The sequence below is a fragment of the Vigna unguiculata genome, chromosome 5 (genome assembly GCF_004118075.2).
Source record: "Vigna unguiculata cultivar IT97K-499-35 chromosome 5, ASM411807v1, whole genome shotgun sequence".
Lineage (NCBI taxonomy): Eukaryota > Viridiplantae > Streptophyta > Magnoliopsida > Fabales > Fabaceae > Vigna > Vigna unguiculata.
Window position 1 is genome coordinate 2,260,132 of NC_040283.1, and position 14,309 is coordinate 2,274,440.

Sequence of the window (14,309 nt, forward strand, 5' to 3'; positions counted from 1 at the left end):
TTGACAACTTAGATCGAAGTTTTCAACCTGTCAACATATTTTGTCTAGCTTTGTCTGATGTGTCAAATTAGCATATCATAGACAAGATGAGGTGAACTTACCTCACAACTTTTTTCAATACAAATTAAAATAAAACTAATTTTTGTGTTATATTTCTCAAAAGATGCATGATGGATCTAAAAAATCGTTTAAGAATAGTAATGTTTTAAAGATGACATCCAAACTATAAATAAAATTTCTATTAATGAGTTTCATTTTTATAAAAAAAAAACATCATTTCTTTAAAGATCATTTTCTAAAAGTTTTCTCTACTTTTTCTCTAACCTCTAACTCCACCACTCATTTGTTCGACAATTATAAACCACTAGTGGAGTCACAATAGATAATTCTATATATATGCCCCGTCAAAAAATGGAAACATGGTAAATTCACTTTTGTTTTCTCTATTTTTGAGTTATTTTACCATTTTAAGGTGTGTAGCTCTAAGATTCATGCATGTGCCTCAAAATAGTTCAAAGTGAATAATTATTTAATAGTGATCGTGGTGATATGCTTAGTTATGTGAGTTGATGTTTGTGTTGGTAGTTACTAGTTAGAGCTTACAGTGACAATTATATCTTTGAAAGAACCTTTTGAGTTAAGCGTTTTTACTATAAGTAAGAGAAGTTAATGATATTTTTATATATGTTCATGCTTTGATTGAATAGATTGAGTTATGGAATGGTGATGTGTTGATGTGACTAATTTGTCTTTGTTTTTGGTTGAAATAGCCTAAAAATGTGATATATATATATATATATATATATATATATATGTGTGTGTGTGTGTGTGTGTGTGTGTGTGTGTGTGTGTGTGTGTGTGTGTGTGTGTGTGTGTGTGATTATTAAACTATCTAGGATGTATCATTTTGGTCAATTTGGTCCACCTAATGCATTTTAAACTCGTATGTGTGCCTTTCAAGAATAAAAACATGTAACAGTAGTTAGATATGTCAAATTGATGATATGATACATATATTGAGCTTTTAGTTTTATGCAAACATGTATCATCAATAAGCAAGATCGAAAAATAAAATCACAAAGTTTCAAACCTTTTAACTCGTTATGCGAGTTAGAGCTTGCTAGGTGAGCTTGATAAAATAAGCCGTAAGGGTGTGGTCGTTGGGCAAATAGAATGATCATTGGGTGAATTCAATGAAATATAGCTTTAGGGCTTGAGTAGTTGGGCGAGTATACCTTTTTAGAGGTGTCTTGTTGATCAAAGAGACAATTTATTAAGCGAGTATAAATTTAAGGAACAATGTATCTCAAAGTTGTTTGACGAATTGTATGATGGCTAGACGAGATATCACAGTTTTGAGGTAAATGTTTGTTGTATAGTATGAATGATAGGTGAAGGTGGAGTGAATTAGGATTTGTTATGCTATAAATATACCGGTTATAATTGCTTTATGTTATGTATGGATGTATGAATGTGGTATTATTTTAAAGGGAATTTGCTACATTTGTCAAATGTTATTAGGGTATGTATTAAGTGGGAGTCGCAAATGTGAAGTCATCCTATCTTTATTAAACTCATATAGAAAATGGAGTTTAGATGTGAGAGTCAAAAGGAGTTCCTAGTATGCCAAATAGTATCGTGAATTAAAGGGTAGAAGGAACTAACTTTGTCATAAGAAAATTAGGTTGAGTGGAGCATGATTGTTAGGTGATATCCACTATGATATTACATAACAAATGCAGGACTTTATATGCGGTTGACTCAATATAAGTATATTCTGAAAAAAATTGTGTCTAAAATACATGTTCGTCTTAATGAAATGATAGACAAATGACAAAATGGTATGCTTATAAATATTTAAATATTTGTAATGGTAAGTGCACGAGCACGTGAGTTAAAAATTTTACTAACTTATTGTAATTCCTTTGAATTTTGTTATGAATATTGCAATTCCTTTGAATTTTGTTATGAATATTAATTTGTAAGAAATTATTGCCAATTTATAAGAATTGTTAAGGTGATTATTTTTATTCATGTTGCAATTCACTAATTAAATTTGGATTGAACATATTTATAAATTTTGCATGAAGTGAGTAGGGTTTAAAATGACCTTAACTATGGGAGGGTTAAGGTTAATCTGCCATGTTTAGCTCATTTTGAAGCAAATATATTGGTAATCATTTTTTGATTAGTTTAATTATAGTATCATTGTATAATTTGTAGACACGACAAAGGAATAAAAAATCATTCAGTCTAATTTTTAATGTTTTTATTATTTATAATAATATGTGATTAAATGACATTAATGTATATGCATTTATAAAGTGCAATTCGATTCAAAATTAATGTAATTAAGTTTAAGTATAGTGTAATTTAGTCAAAAATAGTACAATTTGATTAAAAAATAATACAGTTCAGTTCAAAATTAATGCAATTCGATTTAAAAATAGTATAATTTGATTCAAAAATAGCATAGTTCGATTTAAAATTAATGCAATTCAATTCAAAAGTGGTACAATTTGATTCAAAAAGTAGTGAAATTCGATTAAAAAATAATACAATTCGGTTCAAAATTAGGGCAATTTAATTCAAAATTATGGCAATTTGATTCAAAAATAGTACAGTTTGGTTCACAAACAGTATAGCTCGATTTAAAATTAATGTAGTTCAATTCAAAATTAGTACAATTTAAAAGTAGTAGAGTTCGGAAAATAATAAAACAATTTAGTTTGTAACAGTTTAATTCAGTTCATATTGCAATGCAGTTCAATTTAATTTAGTGTTTAAAAAAAACAATTTATTTTGTCTGAATTATTTTTTAGTTCAATTCAGACAAACTAATCTTTAGTGCAGTAGTAAATCATGTCCGTCTTAAAACTAAATCACCTAAAAAGATAAAAATAACTCTAATATAAAATAAAAAAAATATTTAAATGCAAACTAAGAAAAACATAGGTTGAGGATGTTTATTGGGGTACGGAGGGACATGCCCCCCAAATTTTGAATTTTTTTAATTATATATATATAATATTAAAATTTTATTGAAATTTTTAAATTATAGGTAATATATTTTAGGAATTGATGAAAATTAAATGGTGAATTTTTTATTTATTTTATAAAGCATAATATTTAATGTTAATAGATAATAAAGAATAAAAATATTTAGGCTTAATTTCTCATTTGGTTTCTGTTTTTGTCAAAAAATTAACACTAAGATTATATTAATCACATCAATAAAGCAAATGATTCATATTAAAAGTTTCAATTTTAATGAAAGAATTATCTACCCGTTTCAAGAAATTTAAGTAAAAGACCAAATTGCATTAGTTTTTCAAAAATTTGGGACCAAATTGAGACTAAAAAAAATTGGAGGACCAACTTAACATTTTTAATTAGAAACATAAATAAAAAGAGCACTTAAACCAAATATTTATTAATATAATTTTTTTCCTTCTTATTTTCTTTTTAGTTTTTTTACAAATTGTAATAATCTCTCATCTCATATTTTCTTTTTGTATTTTAAGAAAAAAAATGTTAGACACAAAATTATTTTTGCTTTCATTTCTCATTTATCCTCTTCCTTCCTTGTCTCTTGTCTCACTTGATAAAGAAAACATTATTTTTTTATCTCATTAGATTTTTGTTTATTCATTATGAATATAGAAAAAAAATGTATCATATATTTTTTCATATTTGATTTTTAATTGTGACTTAACTATCAATTTTTTATTAAATTATGATAAATTATTTTTTAATATTATGTACAAAAAATATATTGATAAAGAATAAAAGAATAAATTCATTATTAAAAAGTGATAAAAAAGAAAACTATTGATGAAAACAAGATATATTATACTTCTTCACGTGTTTTGAAACATTATAATTAAATTGTTTAGTAGAGAAACAATTTTTTAAAGCATTATACTGATGACGAAATATAATGATCTCAAATTTATATTACTTTGGCCCCTTCAATATTTTTAGTCAAGATCCGTCACGGGTTGAACAAAATAAAAAAAATTAACAATTAAAAAAAAATAAAAAATAATTTCAAGTATAAATAAATTGAACTATGTATTTGATATTATTTCATTAAAACAATGCAAGTAAGTTAAATAATAAAACAGATTTTTAAAAATAACCGTAACCACTTATACGATTGTAACTAATTTGAATATTTAACAGAAAAATTCAATTAAAAATAAACTTAAGTCTTAAATTAAATATAAAACTACATGCTCAACTCCGAATCTCATAAGAATATAAGGAACATTTGGTTTTAAAGAAATAATAAATTTTATGAAATAGAATATAAATAGTTATTTTTCTATTTTTACATTTTTTAATCTAACAAATAAATTTTTTATATTTTATTCTATTTAAGCTACTTATAATTTTATATAAAACATTTGATATATAAAATAAATAAATAAATTATATCACGATCATTTAAAATTATAATGTCAAATGTAATATATAGAAAATATATAATGAACGGATGAGTAAACTATAATTATGTTTAATATTAGAAAATTAAAAAATATATAAAAAATAGGTTGAACAAAGTAAAAAAAAAATTACAATTAAGACAAATAAAAAATACTTTCAAGTATAAATAAATTGAACAATGTATTTGGTATTATTTCTTTAAAACAATGCAAGTAAGTTGAATGCAAACTAAGAAAAAAAAACATATAAAAAATAGGTTGAACAAAATAAAAAAATTAACAATTAAGACAAATAAAAAATACTTTCAAGTATAAATAAACTGAACAATATATTTGGTATTATTTCTTTAAAACAATGCAAGTAAGTCAAAAATAAAACAGATTTTTAAAAAGTAATCATAACCACTTATACGTTTGTAACTAATTTGAATATTTAACAGAAAAATTCAATTAAAAATACACTTAAGTCTTAAATTAAATATAAAACTACATGCTCAACTCCGAATCTCACAAGAATATAAGTAACATTTGGTTTTAAAGAAATAACAACTTGTATGAAATAGAATATAAATAGTTATTTTTCTATTTATACATTTTTTTTAATTTAAGAAATAAAATATTTGTATTTTATCTTATTTAATTTACTTATAATTTTATATCAAACATTTGATATGTAAAATAAATAAATAAATTATATCATAATCATTTAAAATTATAATCTCAAATATAATATATAGAAAATATATAATAAACCGGATGAGTAAACTATAATTATTTTTAATATTAGAAAATTAAAAAATACATGTTTAATATTAAATTGAAAAGGAAAAATCCAAATTACCTTATTTGTATTGATTAATTTAATAAATGCATTACATACGTTATTTACATATTAAAGTTATTTTATTTTAAACATCTTTTATTCTTTTAATCAGTATCTTTTAGAAAATAAATGTAAAGATAAAGAAAAAGGTAATAACGGTTAGAAAATATAACAATTTAAAAGTAACTAAATTTTTAATTATTAAATTCAAAATAGTTATATTTGTATGGAATAAAAACATATTGAAATTTATAATTTATCATCATAAATCTAAATATAACTAATTTGATCAAATCTTTTGACTAATATATATTTTAATTAAAATAAGTCATATGTATATATTCATAAACAATTATTTGTTATTATACCTAACATATACAAATCCACAACTATTTTACAACTGACACCAACTCAAATACCAGTTTCATAACAAATTATAAACTAGAATTCCAAACTTGAATAAAATAAATTTCACCTGATCTTCGAACTAAAGATTCTGAAAATCATTTTTCCAATCTCAATTTAAATTAATAATATATATTTCAAATAAAAGTTGTATACTTAAAATTTTCTATTACAGTTTTTTTTAATTATTTTATAATTTACAAAATTTAAAAACTTTTAAGTTTATAAAATAACTGATTTTATGCATTAATTTGTTTTCTTTATAATATGTTCACACATATTTTTCCTTCTGAAACGTACCAGCTATCTTTTAGTCTCATCCTATATCATTTTGATGTATTGTTGTAGTTTTTATCGGAGTGTAACAACATGGGATTTGGAGGTGCAACTTGTCTCAATGAATGATCATGGTTCAGATATTTTATTTTTAATAGAACAAAAGTAAGAGTTATTGTCCTTCAGAATTTAATACCATAAAGTTTTTGATGGGTTATTTATTTTATATATTCCTCCACCAACTACTCACCCACCAAGAGAACCAAGAGAAGAAAGGAAGAAAGAAGGAAGGGACATTAGAAGAGAGAGAAAGATTGAAATTTTTTTAACTTCCTATAATCTCCAACCAAAAAATCTTTTACTTCCTAATTCATAACAATCTCAATCTTCTTGGGTTTATTTATTCCTCCTTTATTTTTTTTAACAACAGCAATTTGAGGTATGTTTTTATTTTTTTTCTTTTTTCGAAAGATTCTGCCTTTGTCCTATATATCGCATACCCTCTTTCGTTTTCTATGGCTTAATTGCCTTCTAATTTGATAATCGCTGCTGGGTATCTCTCTGTTTTCTTTTTCTTATTGCTTTTCTTCTCTGGGTTCATCAATTTGGGTGCTTTTCTTGGTTGATTTCTGTTTTTCTTTTATGGGAAATTCAGGTGTCTCTCTCTGGACAATTGATGCCTTTTATATTTTTATCTCTCTCCCCTTCTTTTTAATGTTCAATTCCTAGGATGGGGGTGTGGTTTGCTTCTGTGTTTGAGGTTTTTGCCAAAATAGTAAAAATAGTGATTGTGATTTTTTATCTGAAAGGAAAATGATGATCTTTCTGCTGGTTGATGATGTACTAGTATAACTTACAAGTGAAGTAATGAATCATTTTTGCAACAATTTAAAGGAACATTGCAAAAAGATTATAGCTTTTCCTTGAAACACTCAAATTTATATTATACTTCTTTTATTTTTTGGTGTTCTGCAAGTTTGGCTGTACTTTTCTTTCCCTTGGAGGGAAAAGAAAATTATGTTGATTTTGTTTTGGAGTTCTGATTTGCCAATCATGTTGTGTGCGCGTGATGCTTTGAATCTGGAGCATCAGCATTTGTTGAATTGCATTGTTCAACACAGGCATTTAGAAAACTCTGTTATTTTGATTTGTGAATTGCATGACAGGAAGTTTGTTCTTCAACCTTCCAAATGGTTTGTTCAGTGATATTATCTAGTTTTAGTGTGTTTCAGGTCATCAAGAGATTCATCTGCACATCCAGATAACTGATCAACTTATCAGAAGAGGGAGGTACTGGTTTGCGGAGGCAATTGGACTTCTGCGAGCTTAGAATCCTCTCTCTCTATTTATTGATGGAAATGTAGTAATTAGTCTTGGTTACTGCATTTCGGAGGCTATTTTCTCAAAGCTTGCATATAGCAGCATCAGTGTTCTGGTGACATCTGAGTTGAGGAGTGTGAAGGATTCAAGTTGAAAGAGAGAGGGATATTGAAAATTAAACAATGGGTTCAGTCTGTAGCTGTTTTAATGTTAATGACGTTGAAGATTATTTGAATCCAAATAATCATGTATACAGGAACTGTACGTGTGTCAGTTGTTTCGTACAGTACTTTTTTACTGTGGTATGTCTCCAAATTTTGGAAATCCTCTGTTTCTGTCCTCTCGCAATCTCTTATTTTTTTTATTCACTTTCAGACTCTGTCTTATGTTTTGTCCACGGTTTGAATTTGATGTCTTGTTCTATTGTTTTTTTAGTACTGCTGAACATATGCTTCTTCTTTATTGTCCTGTTACTCAGGACTATGCAATGTAAACAAATACTCAAAGTTGAATTCATATGTGGAAATTACTGTCTTTTTCTATTTAATATTTTCAAAAACGTTTTAGTCATTCATAGATGTCTCAATCAGTCTAAGCATTACAAATGTTTTAACTGATGATTGCTATCAGTTGTAGAAGTGAGTCTTACATTTAAGTTATGCCTTAGCTCATTGTGATGAGGTATCTTTTTCTTGAAACCCAGTTGCCAACTTTCTTGTAACAAGGTGATAGAAAAATAAATAAGGAAAGAAGGTTATCACCTATAATTTAGCTTAGAAAAGCTTTTGGTGTTAATTCAACTGTATTGATTGTTATGTTATGTATACTAATATTCAGTGCAAAATATTTGAAGGATATTAGTCCTACATCCATTTCTAAAGCTGTATTGTATATATAATATTACTCTATTCTAATCTTCTTCAAATTTCAGTATGCCTCAATATTCCGTAGAGGGGAAGTGCATGCGATTCCTTCATCTATACAGGGTGCAGCATCTATGACTTCTACAGCTTCACTTGATAATTCTCTATCTGACATTTATCGTTCTCCTCCGAGGCCGTTGCCTTATGACGCGGACCCCAGGTTTTTCCGGTCAAGACGTGAGAAGGGTTCAAGTCATTTGAATGAAGAATCAGACCCTCTGAGAGGTGATGCAGATGCTGACACAGAATCTTTAAATTTGGGTGGCAAAAGGAATCATACCAGTGAAGATGGATCAAAGGAATACCGTAAGTCCACTGTGAGACTTTCATCAGCAAATCTTTCAACTGGAGCTGGGGTTGTCTATTCATCATCAGAAGAGGAGGATGTCTGTCCCACTTGTCTAGAAGGTAATCTTTTTTCAACTCAATTTTTCTTCACATGATGCTGCTGCTGCTCAATTTTGCATGAAATATTGGTTTGTATTAAGTTATTATTGTAGTCCTGGATTGCAGTGAGAATGGTCAATTTCAGAACTGCTGTAGAAGAATTGGCTCTTCTATTGAAGATTACTAATACATGTTAAATAGTTTATACTACTCATCGAGTAATGCGAAAAAACAATTTATTCTACTCATGACTAGTTAGTCAGGAACCACTTTGTCATGCCAGAAGTTTTGGCTTGTTGACTTTTCTTCTCTGTATTCTGTACTATAAATTGCAAATTAGGGCTAATCATTAAAGTAAGGAAACAATATTAATAGATAATACTATTCCTTATAATCACTCACATATATTAGGAAAAAATGGGTGGCTCAATGCATGAGACTCACACTTAGAGGGTTTCAAAAGGGTAGATGTTAGATGAGCCTAACTCATGTAGAAGCTATTCCCATAATTTGCATTTGTGATGTCCATGACTGTGTCACAAGGCAGCATGTTTGAAAAAAAAAAGAAAAAGAACACAACATGTGAGACAATCTCCCTTAGCTCAAGACAGATTAGAGTTAGGATAGTGACCTTTCTGAATTTGTGAGCACATGAACAAAACAGACAAAATGAGGGTTGGATGGAAAGGCCAGGAAACACTGTATATTGAGAATAGAAAAATTTTCAGATACTTATGTTTGTTTCAATTATTTTTTGCTTGCAGAATACACTGAAGAGAATCCAAAGATAGTGACAAAATGCTATCATCATTATCACCTTGGTTGCATATATGAGTGGATGGAAAGAAGTGAGAACTGTCCTGTTTGTGGGAAGGTAATGTTTACTTGGTATTTTCTGAATGATTTTTTATTTTCTGAATTTGCTCAGTTCATCAGAGATTAGGTCACAGAACACACAAAACAGTAGTATGGGAACCAGGCTGAACCAATCAGTTCTACCAGAAATCTGAGAACTGACCATGTTTACTTGGAGTATACTGAATCATCATGATATTTACTTGTTTATATTTTGGTGCAGGTGATGGTATTCGATGAAACGACTTAATCTTTTTTACAAAAGGTTTATATCGTGGATGATACCAAGAACAGAGGAAAGGGAAAAGAATACAAGTACAGACATTGTGAATACTTCAGATTAAGAGCTTATCATGTATAGGAAGTATATAACTTTTATGATCCATCAATGTAAGTTCAATCTCGTCCAAGTTTTTTCTTTATTTATACATTTGTCCCTTGTCAAAACTTGCGCTATTACAAGAAAATGCCATTTTAAATGGGAACTTTTTCATGGTTTCAACACTTTGCTTGGTTGGGTGTGCTATTATTTTCCATTTCATCAAAATAAATTGTCTGTGCAATTGGTCCGATCTAAACCATTATTTAAAACTCAAGCCTTTTAATCTTCACCATGCTAGAGTGAGGTTGCATATTCAACATATTTACACTTATAACTAAAAGAAAACTTCATTGAGCTTATCGATTATCTATTTATATTATTATAGTTGTGAAGTATCATTGGATGTCTAAGTATTATTTTCCAATAGGAAAAGGCCAAAAATCCTCGTTAGTGGTTACGATGATAATATGACATTGCGGAGTAATGCAACAAGATTTTATTTTATTTTTATATCAAATACAGTATTTTGTTAGCTCCAAATGATTATCCCTAAGCTCCTCGTTAAAACGAAAAAAAAAAAAAAATGGGCGCAACCTTAATAACGTCTAAACGTAGAAAAATGAAGGACGAACGAATTCATCGTACTTTACGTAATCGTGGTCATACAAAACAAATATGAAGATTCTCTTCACATGGATGATGACCATGGCTTCTTCATTGATAATTTTTATAGCGGATTTGCGCAAACTAAATTACTTGTATTTTTGCTTCACATGGTCGTTCATATGAAAGAGTCAGAATGTGAAATTTTTGAAGACAATTTTGGTGGAATTGATTCATAGTCAACTATATTCTTTCTACTTTATATCTTCTCATGATGTTACTTTGACTATTTAGAGTGCGTTTTTTTTTTCCTTTGGAGATCGAAACCTATGTTCGTATTTGACCAAATGCTATAACATTCTTTTGGCAACCATTTTTTAAGTTGAACTCCGTTTTCATCCAAAAATGCCCGAACAGCACACCAATGAGGGTTCGTATTTGGAGTATATACAATTAATTAATTTTAGTTCATTTATATATTATATTGTTTTTTTAATTTTCCTTTGATTTTTTAATGAAACAATTGAAAAAAAACTATATCACATTATCAAGTAATAATAATAATATTACAAAAATTAAAATAGTAATGATATATTATCGATTCAGATTCAGTAAAAATAACAATAGAACAAAAAAATAATATCAAAATATAAAACTCATTCCTATTTTAGTAATACAATGCTTTTTATAAATATCATCCAAACAGTTTTCGTTTTGGTAAATGTAGTTCAAGAATAAAAATATCCAAACAGACTATGGGTGGAAGAACTATTAAATAATATCAAAATATAAAACTCATTCTTATTTTAGTAATACATTGCTTTTTATAAATATCATCCTAACAGTTTTAGTTTTGGTAAATGTATGGGTCCAAGAAATAGTGTTTGTTCGGATCTCGGTTAGAAAATAAGAATGGTTCAATTTCGGATAAATAACTGAATTAAATTGAGTTAAACTTAACAAAAATGAAAAATAAAACTACATTATAAATTTAAAATTAGTTACAGATTGAATTAAAAATTTTGCTTTAAATTCGAAAAGAATATTGACACAATATTCAATAAAAATAAAAAATTGATCTTGGTGTTTCAACTGAAATTTAAATATATTTCCTAGTATGGATGTTGAAACTGAAATTCAAATATATCGCTTAATTAGCTTAAATATTAGTTAAATTCATTTTGTTTATCCTCTCGTATCTGAGGAAAGAGGGAGTACACACAATTATTATTTTTATAAGACCTGAATATTGTCTTCTTATCAGCAAGAGTTTCACATTTTATTTTATAGGGTATTTTCTTATTTCCAAGGTTTGATTCTCTTACTACAGAGGGAAATAGAAGATGAAATTCAAGTTGTAGCAACCTGGAAAGCTCTCAAGAAGACTTCAGGGGGTTGTCCACCACTCAACTTGTGATTTCCATTAATCTGCCAAATGATTAAGTCAGTCACTTCGACACTTATCATATGAAACTGAAAAAACAAACCGAGATTTTAACGTTGTATACACCAACCACGTAATATGGAACCCCTGTAATGTTCCCTGAATATGTTTTCAGCTCCTCCTCAACCTACGTAGACAGATAGAAACATGGAAACCAAGATCAAAGTTGATGCAATTTCATGAATGCCTAATAAATAATAACCAAGAGATCATGCTAACCTTTTGATGTTTATATTCAAGAGAGGAAATACATAAAGCATTTTCAAGTTGGAAAATTCAAATATCAAATGCAAGGAAGCATATTTTAGTCCTCATTTGAATTTAAATGAATCACAATGGAGTTTGATTGTATGTATAAATTTGTTTTACCTCCCTCAAACCATTGTTGGGATCCTTAAGAAACTCTTCTGCTCCTTGTACACCAACCTTTGCAGCAGATTCCAGAAGAAATTTACTGTATCCAAATTAAAACTAATAATCAATGTCTGTCGTTTTAGAGAATACATTTGAAGACAATCATACCACAGAAGAAAACCCATCATTCCATTTTCTATCCCCCAGTTTTTCATTCTGAACTTTCAGTTCCTCTTTGTTGGTCTTTATATTTAGTACATTTAGTACAAAAAGCTAAATCCCTCACTTTTCAGGATATGACTTTTATTGTTGTTCTAAATACATGAATCTTAACACTTAAATGAACCTCCATTAGAGAAATTAAGCACAAAAGCACTTACTGGTCACCAATGTATTTTCCCTGTGTGAAATAGCCAATATTAAGTTCTTCAACTAGATCATGCTGCTTGTCTAGGCCCTGCTGTCTAGCAAAATATATAAGCCTGTGGCTGTCCATAGTGTTTCCCCTGCGCATAATCAAAACCATGTTATTGAACATTGGTCAGATAACTCTTCTTCAGACATTCACTTCTAATGTCCTTTATAGATGTTTTTGTCCATTGATGAATTGTAAAACCACTTTTAATCTTACGTGAGTCCAGACAAACTATATTCCAGACCAACATTCTTGAACACCTGCCAAATACCAAATTGACAAAATGACTTACTCAAAATTCTTGGTAAGGATGAAACATAGACAACACAACCTAGGACAACAGAGTGACCAACAAATATAAACCTCTAACATCCGAGCTTCCATCCGTTCTGATTGGGATCCAAACTTTCTTCTGTAATACTCCCTCTTGTCAATGCCTTCTTTAGGGGCATCAGGGTTAAGTTGAAAGGGATGCCATATTATCTGTAAGGTAAGTTAAACGGAAAATTAACACAGGATATGCCAGAGATATTTGGTTGCAAGAAACACAGAAACATGAGGAGCGTGTTAGACCTCAAAGTTGTATTTATCATTGGAGGCAGCTATGGCCTTGTCTAGGTTTTTTTTGCCAACAAAGCACCATGGACACACAGTATCAGAACTAACATCAATTCTTACAAGTTTCTTTTCAGAAGTCCCGCTCATGATTCTGTTGTATCTGCAATACCTTTACAACATAATAAGCACTTATCAAGACAACAAAGCAAAGTCACAATTCGTACTTGTTTTTGTTATTGTTCTTCTATCATATTATAATTTAATCTTGATAATTCCTATAGTAAAGGTTTGCAGTGTATATCAATAAAAAAAAAATACTAAAGTAAAACTTCATATTCTAATTAGAGAATAACAAAATAAGTACCTAGCAGCACTTAATCCCCCCTATAATCTCAATCAATGAAGAACAAAAGAAGATGGCGGGAAATATCAGAAAATCTTTTGCCCCAAAGGAATCCCGTGATCAGAAACAACCCAACAACGACTCAAAAACAAAAACTACAAAACATAACGATTAAGTTTGAAAAGAGAACAAAAAATTGAACTAGAAGCAAATGGGAAGTGAGAATAATAATGAAACCACCAATTTGAAGTGAGAAAAAGTAAAGTAAGCATACCTGGATGAGTAAACAGAGAGGAGAGGCACCAAATTCAAAAGCTTTGCCACGCTCACAGAAATTGTAATTAGAATTTGATTCAGTTCTATGGCAATGGGAAATTAGAACTGGAACATCTATCCGACTTTCTCTCTCTTTTTTTTTTTTGGAGATTTATTATTTTGTATTGTCTTACTTTCGTTCCCCAACGTGTTCAAAAGTCGTCGTTCCAGGTTGTTTGTTCAGACCCAACCACCCAAACCCGATAATATATTGTTTTTCACATGCTGCTATTCTTCTTATTATTCTCATGTTTCAAATTATTTAAATCATAAATGAATTTTAGTAGATTAAATACATTTTTATTATATAATTGGTAAAAAATATTCGAGATTATATACATTAAATACAGATTATAGCATCTTTTTTTATACGCTTTTTATCCTGGATTTTTCATACTTTCTACTATAAATTAAAAGTCATTGTTGACTTTAAGAATAATGTTTAAAGAGTTTTTCCGTCACGAACCCTGGAGCCAGCATGGCCGGTCACAACAAACTTTTCATGTCTTTTCTTTTTT

General features: G+C 28.6%; 2 protein-coding genes across 7 annotated transcripts; one reads left to right on the top strand and one right to left on the bottom strand.

Moving 5' to 3' along the window:
* The first annotated feature begins 6,173 nt into the window (after window positions 1-6,173).
* Window positions 6,174-9,939, top strand: LOC114185000 (E3 ubiquitin-protein ligase At3g02290-like). 5 transcript variants are annotated; one of them, XM_028072460.1, is made up of 5 exons: window positions 6,174-6,391; window positions 7,175-7,574; window positions 8,204-8,603; window positions 9,347-9,456; window positions 9,661-9,939. In XM_028072460.1, exons 2-5 carry the CDS (start codon window positions 7,455-7,457, stop codon window positions 9,685-9,687), a joined length of 657 nt encoding a protein of 218 aa, XP_027928261.1. In that variant the 5' UTR covers window positions 6,174-6,391; window positions 7,175-7,454; the 3' UTR covers window positions 9,688-9,939. The 5 variants fall into 5 exon arrangements, with proteins under 5 accessions (XP_027928261.1, XP_027928262.1, XP_027928263.1 ...); XM_028072461.1 differs by having other exon boundaries at window positions 6,175-6,391; window positions 7,185-7,574; XM_028072462.1 differs by having other exon boundaries at window positions 6,193-6,391; window positions 7,169-7,574.
* Window positions 9,940-11,506: 1,567 nt separating this feature from the next.
* Window positions 11,507-13,995, bottom strand: LOC114185001 (uncharacterized protein YwbO). Of its 2 annotated transcripts, none has more exons than XM_028072465.1 (8): window positions 13,751-13,995; window positions 13,149-13,302; window positions 12,939-13,058; window positions 12,792-12,835; window positions 12,541-12,666; window positions 12,176-12,260; window positions 11,877-11,933; window positions 11,507-11,790 (listed from the first exon to the last, which is right to left on the bottom strand). In XM_028072465.1, the coding sequence occupies exons 2-8, from the start codon at window positions 13,278-13,280 to the stop codon at window positions 11,713-11,715; spliced, it is 642 nt and encodes a 213-aa protein (XP_027928266.1). In that variant the 5' UTR covers window positions 13,281-13,302; window positions 13,751-13,995; the 3' UTR covers window positions 11,507-11,712. The 2 variants fall into 2 exon arrangements, with proteins under 2 accessions (XP_027928266.1, XP_027928267.1); XM_028072466.1 differs by having other exon boundaries at window positions 13,149-13,293; window positions 13,751-13,977.
* Between the last annotated feature and the right edge of the window lie 314 nt (window positions 13,996-14,309).